The sequence below is a fragment of the Sciurus carolinensis genome, chromosome 4, assembly GCF_902686445.1.
Source record: "Sciurus carolinensis chromosome 4, mSciCar1.2, whole genome shotgun sequence".
Taxonomy (NCBI): domain Eukaryota; kingdom Metazoa; phylum Chordata; class Mammalia; order Rodentia; family Sciuridae; genus Sciurus; species Sciurus carolinensis.
Genome location: NC_062216.1, coordinates 169,178,484 through 169,200,127, shown reverse-complemented (window position 1 = coordinate 169,200,127; position 21,644 = coordinate 169,178,484). Strand labels below are relative to the sequence as shown.

Here is a 21,644-nt window from a genome sequence, read left to right as displayed (position 1 = left end):
CCTAGTACGTGTAAGGCCCTGGGTTTGATCCTCAGCACTGCATAAAAATAAATAAAGGTATTGTGTTCATCTACAACTAAAAAATTAAAAAAAAAAAAGAAAACCATGGAATGTTCTTTTCATGTTGCTGAGAGAAAATAACTTGCTATCTAGAATGCTTTACCCAGTGAAAATCTTTAAAGCTTTGGTGAAATAGAGGCATCAAAACCAGTTTGCCACTAGAAAGAAATTCTGAAAGAAGTATAGGTTGAATATCCCTAAACCACAAATCCAAAATCTGAAATACTCCAGAATCTAAAACTTTTTGAGCACCAGCATGACACCACAAAAGGAAAACTGCATACCTAACTTCGTGTGAAGGGTCTCAGTTGAAACAAAGGTGCACTAACAATATTGTATGAAGTTACCTTCAGACTGAATATGTAAAGTATGTAGATGAGCTTCATGGTTAGACTTGGATCTTATCCTTAAGATATCTCATTATGTATATGCAGATATTTAAAAATCTGAAACATTTCTGATTCCAGGCTCTTTGGAAAGGTAATACTAAATCTGTTCTTCCCCTAGGAGAGTGATTCCTTCTAGAGATGGAAGATAGGAAATGGAAGAAGGAATGAAGAGTCTAGATAGAAAATAGTAAATTTTGTATGTGACTGTTTCTAGGCAAATATTAACTATAAAATAATATCGTTTGTGGTCATTAAAAATAAAGAGGGCTGGGGAAGTAGTTCAGTGATAGAGCACTTGCCTAGCATGCATGAGACCCTGGATTCCATCCCCAGCACAGCAAAAAAGAAAAGTAAAAAGTTAGAATTAAAATACATGACAGCAATGCTTGGTGGCTCACACCTGTAATCCCAGCAGCTTGGGAGACTGAGGAGAATCACCAGTCAAAGCCAGCCTCAGCAAAAGTGAGGCACTAAGCAACTCATTGAGACCCTGTCTCTAAATAAAATACAAAATTGGGCTGGGAATGTGATGTGGCTCTGTGGTTGAGTGTCCCTGAGTTCAATACTGGGTACCAAAAACAAAAAGAAAAAAACATGACAATAGTTTTGTTTGCTGAACTGTAAAGCAAATTTTTTTTGGAAGGGGAAGGTACTGGGGCTTCAACTCAGGGGTACTTTACCACTGAGTCACATCCTCAGCCCTAGTTATTTTTTTATTTTGAGACAGCTAAGTTGCTGAGACTGGCCTCAAACTTGGCAGTTCTCCTGCCTCAGCCTCCTGAGCTGCTAAGATTACAGGCGTGTGCCATAGCACATGGCAGTAAAGCAGATTTTAAATTTTGAAAAAGTTCTGAAATAGTATAGAAGAAATTCTTTTTTAAAAAAATTAGAGCATTATAGTTATACATAATATACATAGCAGTTGGGTTCATTCTGACAAAATCATACATGCATGGAATTTGATTTCAATTCCTGACTGCTCCTCCTTTCCCTTCCCTCCTTTCTCCCCCTATTCTCTTTCCTCTACTGATCTTCCTTTTTCTCGTGTATTTATTTATTTTTGATTGATACTTTCTATATATACATAAAGGTAAAATTCCATCTGGAGTATTCATATAGGCACCCCTTTCCCATCCCTCCTCCCTACCTTTGGATCTCCTTTTTCTGCTCCACTGATCTTCCTTATATCTTTGTGATATCTGATCCTCTCCCCTTCCCTTCTTTCCCTTATTTTGCTGTAGCTTCCACATATGAGAGGAAGCATTCAACCCTTGATTCTCCATTTCCATCCATTTACCAGGAAAGGCCATAATTCCATTCTTCTTTATGTATAAATACACTAGACTGGTGTGTATATTACCACATTTTCTTGATCCATTTGTCTCTGACGGGCTTCTGAACTGATTCCATAATTTGGCTATTATAAATTATGCTGCTGTGAACATTGATGTGTCTGTATTGCTATTTCTGATTTTATTTCTTTTGGATAAATACCAATGGGATAACTGGGTATTATGGTGGTTCCATTCCTAGCTTTTTGAGGAATTTCCATACTGCTTTCCAGAGTGATTGTACTAATCTGCAATCCCACCAACAGAATACAAGTATACCTTTCCCCACATCCTTGGTTTTTAATATCAGGCCACTTTGTGTAAACATCTCTATCTTGTGATAGGTATGAGTTGCTTTAGCTATTAAGAGTACACATAGGTGGAAATGAGAGAGAACACAAATCAGGGCAAGTAATATGTTCAGGGGTCTGGGAATTTGCCATTCTGATGGCTCCTCAACAATTTTTTCCTTTGTGTTATCTGTCTTGACATGAGCATTCTGGTCTCAGAAGCTAGTAAGGTTGTTTAAGGGGTAGGTAAGGCACACACTAAGCTTTTAATTCTTAACAAGCTATGAGTGAAGGTGGGAGAGCAGAGGAAAAAATAACTTATTCTATTCTTCAGTGGTTGTCAGGTCATTGAATTAAGGCTCAGGAGTATATTTGTCCTTCGTCCCTGTGGTGGTCTCTGTCTCAATTCCACAAGTTAAGGGCCTAATCCCACAAAACTGTCCCCACTCCAGGAGTCAGTTGCAGGTCCTGGGCCTCCCATACTTTTTTGAATCAAGGGTTCTCTTAACCCCCTCCTATGTTTGGTAATTTGCTGGAAGACTCACAAAAGGCAGAAAAGTACTTTATTTTTTATTTGCCAGTTTATAAGGATACAGATGAATAACCAGATAAAGAGGTATATAGGATGAGGTCCCAAAGTGTCCTGAGCATGGGAGCTTCTGTCCCTTGAAGTTAGGAATGTTTTACCAACCTGAAACTCTCCAAACCATTTTTTTTTTTTTTTTAAACCAGGGACACTTTACCATTGAGTTACATCCCAAGCCCTTTAAAAAAAAAGATTTTTTTTTTTTTTTTTAATATAGGTTCTGTAAGTTACTTAGGGCTGGCCTTAAACTTGAGATCCTCCTGCCTTAGCCTCCATCCTGCTTCATCCTCCAAGTCCCTGGGATAATAGGTGTACACCACCATGCCCAGTTCTCCAAACCATTTTTTAAGTATAATTTTTATTCTAAATTGACATATAGTAATTGTACATACTTACAGGGGACAGTGTGACATTACAGTACATGTATATAATGTGTAATGATCAAATCAGTGTCTTTGGCATGTTTATTACCTCAGACATTTATTATTTGTGTCTCCAAATCCTGTTTTTTGTTTTTTGTTTTTTGTTTTTTTTTTTTATTTTTTAGTAACAGGGATTGAACCCAGGGGCACTTTACCACAAAGCCACATCCCCAGCCCTTTTTTATTTTTTATTTTGAAACAGTCTTACTAAGTTGCTTAGGGCCTCACTAAATTGCTGAGACTGGCTTTGAACTCTGTCCTCCTGCTTCAGCCTCTGGAGCTGCTGGGATTATAGGCAGGCACCACTGTGCCTGACCTCACATAGGCATCTTTGATTAAATTATTGGCCATTGATGATGAGCTCAATCTTTGGCCCCTCTTTCCTCCTGGAGGTTAGGGAGTGGAACTGAAAGTTCCAATCCTCTAATCCTGTCTTGGTCTTTCTGGTGACCAAGCTCAAGCTGTCTGGGGGGCCCCAGGCACCTGGTTAGCATATAGAAAGAAACTTAACACTTTGAAGATGCCAAGGATCTTAGATATCCTTGTATCTGGAACAAGGAACTAAGACCTGGTATTTTTGTTTTCTTTAAGGCATGTGCTCTGTGTCTGAGCCACATCCCCAGGCTCCTAAGACAAGTATTATAACAAAACATGTTCCCTTCATTCAGGAAAATTAATAAGGGTTTTACAAGGACCGCTGTGTGGGGAACCTAGGATAAAAACCAAATATATAGTTATTATGTCACATTATCACATCTTCAATAAAAATAATTGTCTCTAAGATATTGATTAAAGACTATTTATTCTTCTTACAAGTTATGGGACTTTAAAGAATTTTTTTGGAGAAGACATTGGACAACTCAGGAAGTATGATGTCAACTGCTGTCACAACTGTGTCTCACTGATATAGCATGATAAGATTAAAGATGTATTAGAAGTGATTGCTAAAAAATAATAATTTTAAAAAGATAACGAAGTTTGTTAGTGATGTTTTTTGTATTTAATGGCATGTTTCATACTATTTGATCACAGAACCCCTTTATACCCTTAAATGGCACACTCAAAAGAGCTTTTATTTATGTGACTATAGCAATATTTATTATTTAAGGTATTAAAGCTGAAATTATTGAAATATTTATTCATTAAAAATATTAAATCCATTACATGTTAACACATAATATATTTTTTAAACTATATTATCCAAGAAATATTGAGAAAAGTGGTATCAGTTTATTGTTGCAAATGTTGGACATAATAAAAGATAACTGAATCTTATTTGGTTCTGCATGCAGTCTCTTGTAATTTTTGTAACCTCTGGAAAGTTTCATTTTACACTGAGAGGATGAGAAAGAAAAAGAAATAGTGTGTCTTTCATAATAATTCTTTTTTTTTTTTTTTTTTTTTTGGTACTGGGGATTGAAACTAGAGGGACTTAACAACTGAGCCACATCCCCAGTCCTTTATAGATTTTATTTAGAGACAGGGTCTAGCGGAGTTGCTTAGGGCCTCACTAATGATTGATACTGGCTTTGAACTTGGGATCTTCCTGCCTTAGCCCCCTGAACTGCTGGGATTACCGGTATGCGCCACCACGCCTGGCCAAAATAATTCCTATAAAATAATTTTGTTCCTGCAGACTCCTGGAAGTCTTGGGGACATTCAGGGATCTTCAAACTGTACTTTGAGAATCACTAGGATATATTACTCTCTTGTATTCAGATATCTTTTTAAAAAATAATTTTTGGGCTAGGAGTATATAGATCACTTACCTAGAATGTATGAGTACTGGGTTCAACCCCAGTATTGCCCCCCAAAAAAATTTTTTTTGAAACTGTATTATACATAACAAAATATTATTTAGCTTTAAAGAAGAATGAAATTATGTCATTTTTCAGGAAAATGGATGGAACTGATGATTATTAGGTTAACCAAAATAAACCAGACTCATGTATCTCATGTTTTTGCTCATGTGGAATGTAGTGGGTCAGGGGAGTAGGTATGAAGTACAAGGGGGGCCATTAGAGAAGCAGAAGGGAACCAGAGGGAGGGAGGAATAAGAGGGTAATAGAGTTTACGAAGTATATTGTATGCATGTGTGAAATAATCACAGTGAAGCATTATTTTATACAATTAATATATGCTAATAAACCCCCATCATGATTATTCGAGGCAAGCACTCTACCAACTGAGCTATATCCCCAGCCCCACCTTTCAGTTTTTTCAATCCTTGCTTTATAAGTCTTTTTGTGCTGTTATTTGGTACATACAGTTTCTTACAAATTAAATCTTCTTTCAGTGTAAGAAGAGATTTTGCTTTTCTCCCATTTCAAAACTAAAACAAATACATGCTTTTTGTTAAAAAAAAAAAAAGTATATAGAGATGCACAGCGTAGGAAATGGAAGCCACATTTAATACCCTCCTTCTCCCCATGTAGTCATTGTTATGGGGTTATTTCATTTCCTCAGTTTTTGTGTGTATGTGTATTCATTTTATATACTTTCATGAGTGGAAGAGAAGGGCGAAGTTAAATGTCATATGTCTGTTGGTTGAACAAAGGTTGAGAAGTGGAGTGGGACTAGAAGTACTAGGTCTGGGAGTGTAGGAGATCTTGGTTCTAACCCTGACTCCACCACTCTGGCTTTCAACTGGCTACTAAATGCCAGCCCTGCTCAGGGAACTCCTCTGCTCCAAGTGGCATACAGTATAGCATTTAACTCGTTCTCCCAGTACAAACTGGTTAAATGCACTGGGAAGGGACAGATGTTATAACTAAAAATGGTTTTGGTAGATAGAAGAGTGTTTAGAAATTGTAATCATTGTCAGCAATAGAACTCCCACTCAGATGGTTAAACTTCTGTGGCACTAAAATAAAAGATTTATTTTATGCCTCTCTGGCATAAGTGTTGTACATTGCGGTTATTATCTTCTCAGTATTTTGTGCTTTCTAATTTTGTATAAGTGAACAAACAGTCCTCCAGGAAAAAACATCGAGTATTTATGTTAAGAGGAATTTAATTCAATTTCTGAAAAATCATGTGGTTATACAGCCTGGCATAAAACTCGCATATGTATTAAATATTTTGCTTCAGGTAAAAACTGCTTATAAAAAGTCATCTTTGTGTTTGCTTGGCTAGGAGACAAATATAGTGTCTTTGTGTTTGCTTGGCTAGGAGAAAAATAAAGCAAGTCTCTGATATACATAATGCCTGTGTTTTAAAATTACCTTTAGGATTTGGAGTACATTTTTTATATATATTCAAAATTATTTATTTGAAGGGGTATAGATTCATACATTCATTATTAACAAGTTCCAGACGTATACTACACTGGACTGTATGTTGTGTTTTCAGAGTAGTCCACAGAAATGTTTTTCAATACATAAAGTAGTTTTAGTTGCATTAATGGTTAAGAATGAACTTCTGAACGGGCACTGTGGTGCATATCTGAAATGCCAGCAACTTGGGAGGCTAAGACAGAAGTTAAGTTCAAGGCCAGCTTCAGCAACTTAGCAAGACAGTGTCTCAAAATAAAAAAGAAAGGGACTAGGAATGTGGCTCGTAGTTAAGTACCCCCTAGGTTCAATCCCCAGTACCAATAAATAAATAAAACTTTTAAAAAGAGTGAACTCTGAAATATGCTTCTTGTATTCAAATTCTGATTCTGCACTTAGAAACTGTATGTTCTTAGGAAAACTGCTAAACCTCTTGCTATATGCTTCCTTATCTAGTCTTTAGTTTGTTCTAAGAATTAAATTTTTTGTTTTTAATTCAGGTATAATCCACAATAACATAAATTTGTTGTTTTAAATGTACAGTTCAGTGGTGTTTATCATGATGTCATACAATTACCGCTTCTGTCTCATTCCAAAACATTTTGAATGGATAAACAAAATGTATGTAAACACAATGAAATATTACTTAGCCATAAAAAGGAATGGTGACATTATACATTCTGCAAGGTAGGTGAACCTTGAAAACATTTGCTGAGAAGCCAGTCACAAAAGGTCATAATTCTTTATAAGAAATATCCAGAAAAGGTTCATTCAGACAGACAGAAAGCAGATTAATGGTTGCCAGAGGCCAAGTGGAGGGGGAAGTGGGAAAGTGGGAAGTGCCTGCTTAATGGGTTTGGGGGGGGTTTTCTTTTGGGGTGATGAAAATATTTTTAAATTTGACAGGTGGTAATTGTACAGCATTGTGAATATACAGAATGTCACTGAATGGTGTACTTTAAAGCGGTTAATTTTATGTTAGATGAATTCCACATCAATTAAAAAAACAAACAGAAAGTCCCGTGATCATTTAGACTGGCAAAAAAATCCTTTGGCAATCAAAGTAGAAGAAGCTGCTTAGTAACTATGAATTTCTACACTTTCTCTGGCCCCCATGGGTTTTCCTTACTTTCATATAAATTACACTAAGCATGTAAATAAAGGGCATTTGTTCTATTTTATTAAACATATTTAGGTATTTTATACCATGTTGTCTATGCCACTATTTTGCTGGAATTAGAAGCCCCATTAAATTTTTAACCCTCACATTTGTACTTCAGTTTTCTGGCAAAGCGTAGAGCAAATCCACAGTGTGTATCCTCTCCTTTAGTAGAGTAAAACTGACAAGCTTTTAGTCTTCTTGCTACTCTGTCTTTTTCCTGCTTCTGTCCTTCAAGGATTGTGTCAAGAATGGGGAACTGGGGCTTCTGGCAGAATATGACGGTGATCAATTTTCTGGACACAGTGCTTTCTGGGCCATGTGGGTGTGTCAGGTCACCTTACTGAAGTCTGTGTTCTCATATAATTCAGTTACTACTAAGACTGGTACTGTGTAGCTGCTGTTATCTTGGTAGCTAGCAAGTCAACTGGAAAGTTGCCCCAGGCCTCCCTTCTGCTTCCCAAGGTTTGTCCCACCGTTTGTAGTAGTCCTCTTGTATTAGTTTTCAGTTGCTGCTGTAACACAGACTTAGAGTTCTACAACCGTACAAATTTATTATTTGTAGGTCAGATGATGCAGATCTCACTGAGCTAAAATCAAGGTGTTGAGGGGATAGGGGTGTGACTCAATAATAGAGTACTTGCCTAGCATGCAGGAAGCCTTGGGTTTAACCCCTAGCACTGCTATAAATAAATAAATAAATAAATAAATAAATAAATAAATAAATAAATAAAATGACTCATTTATATGTTATTTATATACATTTTATATTTTATGTATATATCAAACTGTTGGAAGAGCTGTCTTCCTTTTTAGGGGAAAATCCACTTCCTTTCCTTTTCCAGCTTCCAGAGTCTGCATATGTGCCTTGGCTAGTGGCATCTTCCTCCATCTCAAAGCCAGCATTGGTGGGTTGAGTCCTTCTAACATCACAACATCAGCTACCATTCTGTCTCCCTCTGCTACTTTTAAGGACTCTTGTGATTACATTGGATTTACTCAGATGATCCAAAAGAATCTCATTATTTTTTAAGGTCAGCTGATTAATAAACTTCAGTGTAACCTGACTGTTCATGGATACTAGAGATTAGAACATCTACCAATAAGACCCCCTTTTGTTTTTCTGTTAAAATTTAATGTATAAACATTTTTTCAGCATTAGTGATTGGCGTAGAAAGAAGGCAATGGTTATTTTTCAGTTGACCCTCTTGATCTGGTCCTAGTACTAATTTAAAAACATGTTTTTGGTGGGAGAGGGGAGTACCGGGGGTTTAACACCAAGGTGCTTTACCACTGAGCCACATTCTCAGTTTCTTTTTTATTCTTTTAGTTTAAAACACAGATTCAACGAATTGTTGAAGACCTTGCTAACTTGCTGAGGCTGGCCTCAAACTTGGCAATCCTCCCATCTTGGCCTCCTGAGCCTTAGGGATTAAAGGTGTACACCATCATGCCCAGTTTAATAAGACTTGAATTTTTGTATACCAGTTCTTGGGGAGGTAGTAAACCAATGAGTTCTTTGAGCTGACTGTTGACTTTTCTTGGTGTTTCGCTTTAAGATTTCAAGGTTGATAGGGTAGAACTTCTAAGTTAGAAATCCTCAGGTATCTGTTTAAAGTTGGCAGAAAAGAGAAATGGAAGTGGGCAAATTATTTAAAAAGCAGTCTGCTGGCCTGGAGATATACTGTCCACACAATATACTGTGTAATCATGCAGCACCAAACAGCAGGACATTCATTTCACAGCTTTAAGAAATGCAGGACTGGGGATATAGCTCAGTTGGTAGAGTGCTTGCCTCATAAGCAGAAAGCCCTGGATTCAATCCCCAGCACTGCACAAAAAAAAAAAAAAAAAGAAAAGAAAAGAAAAGAAATGCTATAAGGCTTCTCTGACTTCTGAGCCCCCATTTTTTTCTTGAAAATTGCCTGTAAAATGGGCAGAGATGCTGGAATCATGGATTCAGTAAGATTTGCAAACCTTTGTGGATCATTGTTTCCTAAGACATTGAATATCATCCTGTTATTATTAGAAAAAGGCACTGATTTGTGAGTCATCAAAAAAACAAATAACTGAAAGTAGAATGAATTGAATAAATAGTTAAGAATCTATGGTATGCAAATATATAGAATGAATATTCTTTCGACATAGAAGTGGAGTTAGATTTAATTGTAATACTAAGTACTATAAGAGAGAAACTAGGGTGCTGAACAATCTTATAACCTGGTAAAGAGGAGGTAACATTTTATCTGAGTTTCAAAGACTACTAATATTATAATATTAATATTATAATGTTCTCTCTTGTCAAGTAAACTGGCCTATTTTGTGGGGCACGGTACTGGAGACTGAACCCATTGTATTTAACCACCGAGCCACATCACCAGCCCTTTTTATTTTTTATTTAGAGATAGGGCCTCATTAAATTGCTGAGACTGACCTTGAACTCTTCATCCTCTTGCATCAGCTTCCTGAGCTGCTGGGATAACAGGCAGGTATGGTGCCTGTCAAGCTGGCCTATTTGTCAAGCAAATTTTTACACTTATCTTTAAAGTTGACATAGTTTCTAGTTGCAGTGATTAAAATATTATATGTAAATATCATTAAATAGGTAGCCTAAAACTTGATTTTATGCCTAAGACTGTACACCAGAGGGCTTGCATCTGGGTTGAGAACCAGAAACTGAACTGGAAGATAAATGAGTATAATTTCATCCCTAAATAGGTGCTTCTGGTTTTTGTCTGTTTTAATGTCTTATGAATGAGAAAGACTGATAATTTGTGTTACTGCATTACCTTGGACCAATTTATATACTGTCTTTATTTTATTTAAAATACCAACAAATAAAACTATTTTGGTGTCTGTCCTTCCTTCTTTCCTTTTTCTTTTCAGTACTAGGAATTCCACCCAGGGTTTCTTGCTTGTTAGATAAGTGCTCTACCACTGAGCAATACTTCCAGCCTTTTTTATTTTGAGACAGGATTTCACTAAAGTGTCCAGACTGTCCTCAAACTTGGAATCCTCCTGCCTAGCTTCCTGAGTAGTTAAGGTTACAGGTGTGTACCATTGAACCCAGCTCAAAACTCTAAAGAATAGTATGATTCTTACATGCCTTTTTACTTTGTGGTGACTATATTGATTAAGCACAGAAAATAGAAGTGTATATCTACTTATGGAATAGTTCAGCTTTGGAAGGCATAAGAGTACTCATGGTAGCAGCAGCTGACCCGTAAAAGATTAAAAATTCATTTACCTGCCATCTCTGATGTGTCCTAAATTTGTCCTTTGTAGGGACTTACTACATTTTCTTTTTCAATATCAGAGATTCAAAAATAAGAGATTTCATTTGGAAAATTAAATTCTATTGTTTAAGTATAAAATAATAGAAATTTTAACAGTGATAACCCCAATAGACTAAAATATACTGCGTTCACTGAAAATTTGGTTTGAGTTTTCGTTAATTTAAAAATTGTGACTACCAGTCATAGTGGAGCACGCCTGTAATCCCAGCAACTTGGGAAACTGAGGCAGGAGGATCACGGGTTCAAAGCCTGACTCAGTAATTTAGCAAGGCCCTAAGCAACTTAGTGAGGCCTACCTAAAAATAAAAAAAATAAAATAAAAAGGACTGGGATTGTGACTCAGTGGTTAAGTGCCCCTAGGTTCAATCCATGGTTCCTAAATAAATAAAGTATAATAAAAGTTGTAGCTCCTGGTGTGGTGCACTCCCATAATCCTAGCTGCTTGGGAGGCTGAGGCAGACAGATCACACTTTTGAGACCCGCTGGGGCAGCTTCACCAGACTCTTGTCTCAATAAAATTTTAAAAACTCTGGGAATTTAGCTCAGAGATAGAGCACCTGCCTAGCATTTGAAAGGTCCTGAGTTCAAGGGGAAAAGAAAAAGAAAAAGTTGTGGCTCATTGTGTTTGTGGTACTGTAATAGCTAAAGCCTTTTTCAAACTTTTCAGGGAAGTGTGACTGCAATGACAGTGTTTTTTCCCTTGGACACAGCTAGACTTCGACTTCAGGGTGAGTGTTGATTATGTTCCTGTTCATTTGGCATTAGGAAGCAAACACATTTCTGTAGTAAATTCTTCATTGAGGTAAGGAGATTCCATTTCTGTAGAGATCCCACAGATATCTGTTTTCACTGACTTTACTGGTCATCATTGTTGTTTCCTAATTAGCAGAAGGTCATATGTGAATGAGTCATAACCTTAGCCATTTCTAACCTGAGAGTACCTAAATGGACTTGCATAAATAATTTTGAATCATTATGGTTCTTTCTAATAAGTCATATAACTTTTTTTTGTGATGCTGGGGATGGAACCCAGGGCCTCACACATGCTAGGCAAATGCTGTAACCACCAGTAGCCATCTGACTTTTCAAAAGGACACAAAATAGAGTCAGCTTAGAGTTTTTGAATAGGCAATAATTTTTTATAATTCGAAAGGCAAGATAAATAAAAAGGTATATAGTGCAGGGAAAACTCACTCTTGTCTGCCTTCACCCTATTTCTTCTCCATTATAGCCAACATTGATTTTGTGTTGTTTCTATGGAATCAGCATTGCTAGAAAAGATTTCTCAATTTGAAAGTTCTTCAGGGCTGGGGAGATAGCTCAGTCGGTAGAGTGTTTGCCTTGTAAGCACAAGGCCCTGGGTTCGATCCCCAGTACCCAAAAAAAAAAAAAAAAAAAAGAAAGAATGAAAGTTCTTCAGAATTTAAGAGGGAGCTGGGTATGGTAGTACCCACCTGTAGTCCCGGCTACAAGGGAGGCTGAGGCAAGAAAATGACTTGAGTCAGAAATTCAGAGGCCAGCCTGGGCAACACAGTGAGAACCCTGTCTTAAATAAAAAAGTCTGTGGATGCCTGTGATCCTAGCAACTGGAGACTGAGGCAGGAGGATTACAAATTTGAATCCACCTTCAGCAATTTAGCAAGACCTGGTCTCAAAAAAATAAAAAAGGGCTGGGATTATGGCTCAGTGGTAAAGCGCCTCTGGATTCAATCCCCAGTACCAAAAATAAAAATGAAAGAAAAGGAAAATAACAAAGAACAAAACAAGGAATGCAAGGAATTTTCAGGATTTGGAGTCCATTGTAGCATAGCAGTGAATCTTGAGACTGAGTGGTAGTCATCCTTTCCTAGTTTCCTGAATAGCCCTGCAGATTTTCTTCATGGAATACCAAACAAATAATATATATTCCTAATTTTCTCCCTAACTTACACAAAATGCACACCTTACATACTGTTCTCTATCTTGCATTTTAAACTTAACAGTAAGTTTTAGAGGTCTTTCAGATCTGCACTGAAGGAACCTCGTCATCCTTAGAACTGTAGAACATTCCACAGCGTAGATACACCATAGCCTGTTTGCCCTTCCCCTGCTGTGGGTACTTGGGTGCTCATTAGAAATATGAATAGAATTGTTCATATGCCACTTTGTTTCTGTAAGTTTTATGAAATAAATTCCCAGGCATGGGATTGCTGGATCAAAGGATAAATGTGTTTGTAATATTGATAGTTACTGCCAGATTATCTTCATTGGGGGTTTACTAACTTGCCATTTCATGAGCCATACTGGTACCAACTTTAATTCTTAGGAAATTAGCTAATTACCACATTTTTATGTTCTCAATTTGTTTTTTAAGTGTGGATAAGAAGTTCGAAATCAATGAAGTGGTTTTTGTTTTCAGTGAGAATGCCAGGAAAAGCAGAGCTTTTTTCTTGAGTTTTTAAAATTTGTTTTATTTTGTTTTTAAGATTAGGAACAAAGTAGCACAAGGCCAAAACTTTGGAAACTTGAGTTTTAGTTTTTTTTTTTTTTTTAATATTTTTTTATTCATAGATGGACACATACCTTTATTTTATTTATTTATTTTTATGTGGTGCTGAGGATTGAATCCAGTGCCTCACACATGCTAGGCAAGTGCTCTACCACAGATCCACAACCCCAGTCCTGGAAACTTTGAGTTTTAATTCTGACTTTGATTTTATGTTTATAGCCTCTTTTGTAAAAGGAAGATAATAATTCATTTCCTCTCTATTTTATAAGGTGTTAGGATAAAAATAAGAATATGTATACTACTTTTAAAATGCAATAGCTCTATAAAATATAAGAGTTAAATTTCTGCTCTACTTTGAAAATCTTCACTTTGGAAATTAGGAATTGAACTAAAATACTTTATGAATAACAGATGAAATCCAAGGAATCTACAGTTGGGGATTTAGCACATGGACACACAGAAGGATCTGAGGAAACTAGGGAATTCAAAGGATCAGATGAGAGATTACTCAAGTGAAATGACATTTTAGTGAAACTTGCTGATGCTGGAGATAACAATTCTCAAAATTTACCTGTGTATTCTCTGGTCTTATAGTTGATGAGAAAAGAAAGTCCAAAACTACACATATGGTGCTCCTGGAAATCATTAAAGAAGAAGGCCTGTGAGTACCACCTCATTTTCACAACTTTGTTAAACAAAGCAAGTTGTCAGAAGATTGTGCCTTCAATACTCCATTCTTCATAAAAGGTTTTATGAATTTGTAATCGCCTGATTCATGTGTATGCTGCTTTCAGTTCCTTAAAGATCTGTAGTTATCCATTGATTCTTTTTTTTTTTTTTTTTTTTTTTTACCATTTTTGTTGTTGTTTTTAATGTGGTGATGGGGATTGAACCCAAGGCCTCATGCATGCGAGGCAAGCCCTTTACCACTGAGCCTTCTCCCCAGCGCAACCATTTGATTCTTGATCATGGAGTCTTCCAGGAAACCAGTGCTTTGTTTAATTATAGTAAACTAAAGATAATGATTGTTTAGTTCATTTCTATTAGACTCATTCAAGAAGACTGAACACTTACTTTTTAAGTTTTTATTTAGAAATATTTTCAAAATTTATATTAAGTTGGAAAACTAAAATTGATACAAAGAACACCAATATATGCTTTACCCAGATTCAACTGTTAACCTTTTTTCCCATTGTTTTACCATTTGTGCTTACACTCTACCTTCCTCCCTCTTGTTTTTTTTTTTATGTTTGTTTTTATTTTTATTTTTTGTAATTGTAGATGGACAGTATGCCTTTATTTTACTTGATTATTTTTATGCAGTGCTAAGGATTGAACCCAGTGCCCAACACATGCTAGGCAAACACTCTGCTACTGAGCTGCAGCCCCAGTCTTATGCATACACATACCACAAAAATTTTTTCAGAATTATTTGAGAGTAAGTTACAAACATCAAAGACTTTTAACCCTTATGACATTGACACTTTCAAAGAATACACACACACAGAACCAGGCATGGTGGTACATGCCTGTAATCCTTGTGATTTGGGAACCTGAAACAGGAGGATTATAAATTCATGGCCAGCTTCAGCAACTTGCAAGACCCTCAGCAGCTTAGCAAGACTCTGTTTCAAAATAAAAACTTTTTTTTTTTTTGGGGGGGTGCTGGAGATCGAACCCAGGGCCTTGTGCTTGCACCGCAAGCACTCTACCGACTGAGCTATCTCCCCAGCCCTTCAAAATAAAAACTTAAAAAAAGGACTGGAGGGCAGGGTTCTCAGTGGTAAAGCATCCTTGGGTTCAATCCCTAGTACCAAAAAAAAAAAAAAAAGAAAAGGAAAAATAGAATGTTTCTCATTTCAAGTTTACCTCATGTCTCCACCGTTTAGATTGAGTTTATACACTCTTGGTCAGAATAATGAGCAAATAAGTGAATGGATCCAGTGGCATGTACCTGTGGTTCCAGCTACTCCAGAGGCTGAGGCAGGATGCTGAGGTAGCAGGATTGCTTGAAGCCAGGAATTCAGGGCCAGCCCGACCAAAAAAGCAAAAATCTATTTTTTTAAAAATCAAACAAATGGGGGCTGGGTTTGTGGTTCAGTGGTAGAGCACTTGCCTAGCATGTGTGAGGCACTGGGTTCAATTCTCAGCACCACATAAAAGTAAATGAATAAAAAAGTTCTATCAACATCTAATAGAAATATTTTAAAAAGAAATCAAACAAATGGAATGTGTAGGGGATAGATTGTCTTTGTTAGGATGTCACATCTAGAGTCATGTGATCCACCTGCTCCATTGGTTTTTCATTATTTATGATTTCTTATATTTGATTTAGGCATTGTATAATTATTTATTTCCTCTCTTGAAACAACTACAAGCAGTTTTTAAGGAGAAGCTTTAAAACATTGCAAATATCCTACTCTTTGCCAAAATTTCTACCCTAAATTTACCATGAAGTTAAATTGATGATTTTCTAACTCCAGCATTGCTTCCACATTTATTCATCTTGGCATTCAACTGTAACCTTCTTATTAATTAATTACTTTATTATTAGTAGGACCCATAAATTCCTAGTTTTTCAGTGGTTTACAATTGATTACTGTACTTTATTACTTTAGAGCTCAAATTGTCCCCAATTTGACCAGTAGGAACCCCTTCAGTCTGGTTCCCTTGTCCTTATGACATGCCCCCATCATTTGTGTGCACTTATTTTCTGTAATTATTTAATTTTAAATGTTCTTGCTCATAATAAAATGTTAATGATGCTATGTCAACGAATAGCCATGTTGAAATTGTCTCTTAATTTTATATACTAATGTTACTAAAGGCAATTGAAGGAGGAAATCAGTACTCAATCATTGACTTGGTGGTATTTCTAATGCTAGAAAGAATTTCTTGCTTTGGACTTCCTTCAGAATATAAAATACGTATGTGATTTGGAGTTCATTATAATGTAAAGTGAATCCTGAGACTTTGAGTGATATTCAACCTTTCCTAGGACTTCTCTGGCAGTTTCTGATGACTTTTGGCCATGACCTTTTTTGTGTTTTTCCCTCAGTCTTGCACCATATCGAGGGTGGTTTCCAGTTATTTCCAGTCTCTGCTGCTCCAATTTTGTCTATTTCTACACTTTTAATAGTCTCAAAGCAGTCTGGGTCAAAGGTCAACATTCTACCACTGGAAAAGATCTGGTAGTTGGATTTGTTGCAGGTAATAAAGTTTTCTGGGTATAAAATGTTTTTGTATTTTAATATTTATCATGTGGTCCATATAACCTCTGAAGAGATTATTTTAGCACAAAATAATGCTATAAAGAGTATAGTCAGTTTGCTGATGTGTTTTTTTAATGTGGTAGAAAACACATAGCATAAAATTTATTATCTTAACCATTTAATTTCATAGTGTTAAATATATTCATATTATTGTGAAACAGATCTCTAGAACTTTTTCATCTTACAGATCTGACTTCACATCCCATATCCCACCCTCTCCCCCATGCCCCGGAAACCACCATTCTACTTCTGTCTTTAAGAATTTGATTATTTTAGGTACCTCATGTAAGTGGACTCAACATAGTAATGCTCTTTTTATGACTGGTTTATTTAACTTAGTATAATGTCTTCAAGGTTCATCCATGTTATATCATGTGACATATTTTCCTTTATTTATAACTAGATAATAGCCCATTGTGTATATATATCACATTGTGTTTATCCATTTATGCATTGATGGATGCTTGAGTTGCTTCCACCTCTTGCTATTGTTTATAGTGCTCCTATGAACATGGTATGCAAATATCTCTTCTGGCTATATATCCAGAAATGGAATTGGTGAATCATGTGTAGTGCTATGTTTAACTTTGGGGGGAACCTTTATACTGTTTTCCACAGCAGCACTAATCTCATTGCCCTGAACTTATCCTCTTTCTCTCTCACCCTGCCTCCAATCCTGAGGAAATCCTTTTACTTTTCTTCATGTAAATGAAGAAAATGTAAATACAGTAGTCCTCCTAATACTTAGAAAATGTGTTCCAAGGTCCCCAGTGAATGCCTGCAACTGCAGATAGTACCCAGTTATGTATATACTATGTTTTTTCCTATACATACATGTTTGTGATAAAGTTTAATTTATAAATTAACCAGTTAACAATAACAACTAGCAATTTTAATAATGTTATAATAGAAGTTATTTAAAACTTAATGAATTGTTTATTCTTGGCATTTTCCATTTACTATTTTTGGGCCATAGTTGACCTTAGGTAGTGAAAACTGCAGAACATGAAACCAAGGATGGAATTGGGGGAGGACTACTGTACTTGACTACCATCTGAGTCCCAAACAATATTAAATCTTGCTGGCTGTCTTCAGATCCTGATCTGCTTCCTCCTTTGCCCCCTTCAGGCAGTATTAAGCACAGCAGCCAGTGTGGTCATATTAAATTATGAGATCTTGTTGTTTCTTTGTTGAGAACCCTACAGTTGCTTTCCATCTCACTCAGAGTTAAAGCCAGTCCTTACCTTGTCCCATAAAGCACCTTATGATTATGTGACCTGGCCCTCCTCTTCTTCCTTTCATCACTCTGCTGCAGCTATGTGTGCCTGCTGTTTCCTCTGCTGGTGACTGCACAGTTAATCCTTTCACCTCCTTTAAGATTTTCCCTAAATGGTCACACTGCTTTATTAAAATGGTACTCTTTCTGTCCCTTAATACTCTGCCTTCACTCTTTGCTTAAATTTTGTCTTTAACCCTTCTAATATAGTATATATTTTGCTTATTTATCTTATTTATTATCTTTCTTACACAATATATTGTAAGCTTCATTAGGACAAAGATTTTCAATTTTTATTTATTGTTTTATCCTTAGCACTAGGCTTAGCAAACTGGTTTCTGTAATTTTTATTTTTTAAATAGACATTTATACTGATTTATGGGGTACAGTTTTATAATTTGATACATGTTTAGAATGTATGATAATCAAGTCAGGGTATTATCCTCAAATATTATCATTTCTATTGGGAACCTTCAAACGCTTATCCTTTAGTTATTTTAAAATATATAATGAATTATATAAACCTCAGTTACCCTACTGTGCTACAGAACTTTAGAATTAATTCCCATATCTGTGTTTTGATACCTGTTTTCTATGTTCCCTCCCTCTTTCCCCTTCCTAACTTCTAGTGACTTCTGTGCTCTAGTTCTGTGGGATCGTGCTTTTGTCTTCTTCAGAGTGAGAACATGCAGAAATTGTCTTTCTGCTTCTGGCTTATTTCACTTTATATATGTCCTCCAGTTCTATCCATAGTACCACAAATGACAATATTTCATCTTTTTATGGGTAAATAAACATTCAGCTGTGCGTATATGTCAAATTGTCTTTATCTGTTCAACTGTCGATGTACATCTTGACTGATTTCATATCTTGATTATTGTGAATACTGGATTAAATATGGGTGTGTAGGTATCCCTTTAAGACAACAACTTCATTTATTTTGAATATATACCCAGTAGTGGGATTTCTGGATCATGTGGTACTTCTGGGGTTTTTTGTGTGATACTGGGGATTGAACCAATGGGTGCTTTACCACTGTACTACATCCACAGTCCTTTTAGTTTTTTATTTTGAGATAGAGTATTGCTAAGTTGCTGAAGCTGGCTTTGAACTTGTGGGCCTCTTGTCTTAGTCTCACAAGTTGCTGGGATTACAGGCATGCACCTCCACATTCTGCTATGTTCATTTTTTTGAGAAAACTCCATAGTGTGTTCCATAATGGCTGTACTGATTTGCCTTCCTACCAGCAGTGTATAAGATTTCCCCTTTCTCTACATCCTCACCAGCATTTGTTATTTTTGGTCTTTTTTTTTTCCATTTATTTTTTAAGTAAAATGTAAAAGTTGTACATATTAATGAGGTAATGTGATGTTTCTGTCTTTTTGATAATAGCCATTCTAACAGATGAGATATGTCATTGTGGTTTTGATCTGCATTTCACTCATGATAAAGACACACTATATGTATTTGTGGAGCAGATTGTTAATATCAAGTGACTAATCCAGTCACTTGGCTATTGGATTAAATTGGTGGTTCCCAACTGAGACTAATTTTGACCCTCAGGGAACATACAGCAATATTTGAAGGCATTTTAGGTTGTCCCATTGGGGATGCCACTTGCATCTAGTTATAGAGACCAAGGATACTGCTAAACATCCTACTCGGTGACACATACACTCCCAAAGAATCATCTAGCCCAAAATGTCAATAGTATCACAGTGAAGAGCACCCAGATTAAAGAATTTTACAATACTTTGAATTCTGAGATTCTCTAATTAGAGGTCCTCTCTGGTGGTAGACAATTCCTTGGAAATTACTTTTGTGAGTTTTAAACTTCTTTGCATAATATATTTTTATATCTTAGTAACTACACATTCTTACAATAATTACAACGGCTTTTTATCTTCCTCCTGTGAGTCCTGATGTCATACTATCACTATAGAAATGAGTTTCATTATCTCCAAAGAGAACTAGGAACAGCATTATTGTTATTCAAATTATGCTTGAAATTTAGAAATGTATTACTATTCATTATATTTCCAAACCAAAAAAAAGCCCATAAGCTTCCCTGGGGAAGAATTTGGAGACAGAACCTTACAGATAACTTAAATGAAGAAGATAATTGCCATTTTTTTGAAATTGAAATTTTTAGCCCCTCTTTTTGAATGCCAATCTTATTATCATTATTGTGATAGTTCAAAATACATTTCCTGCCTTCAGGCCTTAAAATGGACAAGTCAGATTTGTTCTTGTAGATCAAGTTTCCTGGGGAGTCAAATAGTTAGATTTGTGACTTTGACTTTTGTTCAGGGGCCATTACACATTTTTCCCAGCACTGCATACTGAATCAGCATACTTTATTTTCATTTTCTCTCCCTAAGAAAGGAGTTTCACTACAGATAAAATTATTTGTTTATAAGATTTCAGAAGTAAATAGCTATGTTCTAATTATTCCTTATATAAGGATGAAGGAAAAGCTTCCTCTTTACTCTACAAAGGTTCACTGAAATGAAGACAGTAGATTAACAGGAGAAAAGGCTTAGGGGAAATCTGAGGAGAGTGATGACCCAGTAACCCAATGAGCTTCAGATGCCTATATACGTGTCTTCATAGGGGAGAAGGGTGTTTTGAGGGGTAGTAAATGTATGAGGGAGAATGAGTGAACTTAGAGACCAAACAGTGTTTTGTAAATGATTCTCTTTGGAAGGTGAATGGGACAGGGAGACAAAGTCTGTCCAGGCGTGGTCACATGCCTGTTTTCCTTCCTGTAATAGTTCAGCTAATGAAACCTGAGGGAGAAGAGGAAAGGCAATCATTTTTCTTTTTGGTGGGTTTGCTCTTTAGGCAGATAAGGGCACAACAGAATCAAGGCTTTTCCAGCATCTGTTGGTCTCCAAGGGCCTCTGGTTTAAGATAATTTTTATACCAGGGTACCCAATTTTAGGGTGATAGTTCCTGGACTCCTTCACCTGAATCAGTGAGTTGTTTTAGTGTACTCAGTTACTATTCTTTGTCTTCTTAATTTTGGTTCTGTTTTTTGTTTGTTTTTTTTGCGGTGCTGGGGATCGAACCCAGGGCCTCGTGCTTGACAGGCAAGCACTCTGCCAACTGAGCTATCTCCCCAGCCCAGTTCTGTTTTCTTGAAAATGATTTTATTAAAAAAGAAAATGGAATCATAGACATTCAAATTAGAAGAAAAATAATCTATTTCCCTTAGGTAAGTGAAGTTCTTTTTGGTATTCCCTTTGGGAGCAGCTGACTGGAACTGGCAAGAGTTTTTACAGGGGCTTACAAATAAGCAGTTTTCTTTATCCTCCAGCATGTCATGCATTATTAAGAACTAGAATTAGTAGTCATAAATAGTTTGTGGCATGTTTCTCCTCTGTGGAATGTTGTCATTTGCTTGATTATGTAAGTTGCAAGTTCTACCAAAATTTTGGATTCTCGAGTATTTTGAATATCTTCCCAGAATTTATAAAATTGTAGTGGTTAAAAAGCATCTCTCCATCTGTTTTGATTTAGAGGATGAAAAGAGTACTTGAACTTCTCAGACAAAAAGCTTTGAAATAGAAAATGTTTTTGTAGGGACTTTATATTCTCTCATTTAAATAATGCAGTGCACTTTGTGCTTGAGGTTTTCCTTAAAGTCCTTTCAGTCTTGCAGCTGTGTTAATGATGGGGACATGAAAGCAGAATTTTAAAACTAGTTAAATCTTAATCTTGACCATATTGCTTCTTAAGTGTTTTAAGTGTACCTACCTCTTGAATAGAGCAGGAAGGAGATTTTGAATTCTAAAGAATTT

At 36.2% G+C, this 21,644-nt stretch overlaps 1 protein-coding gene and 1 non-coding gene across 3 annotated transcripts in view; one reads left to right on the top strand and one right to left on the bottom strand.

Moving 5' to 3' along the window:
- Slc25a17 (solute carrier family 25 member 17) overlaps positions 1-21,644 on the top strand; it is a 43,586-nt gene that overhangs the window by 11,793 nt on the left and 10,149 nt on the right. Inside the window, exons 2-4 of one of the 2 annotated variants that reach the window (XM_047551139.1) lie at positions 11,473-11,533; positions 13,888-13,954; positions 16,352-16,503. In XM_047551139.1, the coding sequence (XP_047407095.1) occupies positions 11,473-11,533; positions 13,888-13,954; positions 16,352-16,503 (280 nt within the window). The remainder of the gene's footprint in view (positions 1-11,472; positions 11,534-13,887; positions 13,955-16,351; positions 16,504-21,644) is intronic. The other variant, XM_047551140.1, reaches the window with a different exon arrangement.
- Positions 20,892-20,965, bottom strand: Trnad-guc (transfer RNA aspartic acid (anticodon GUC)). Its single transcript has one exon. It is a non-coding gene; the product is annotated as a tRNA-Asp (tRNA).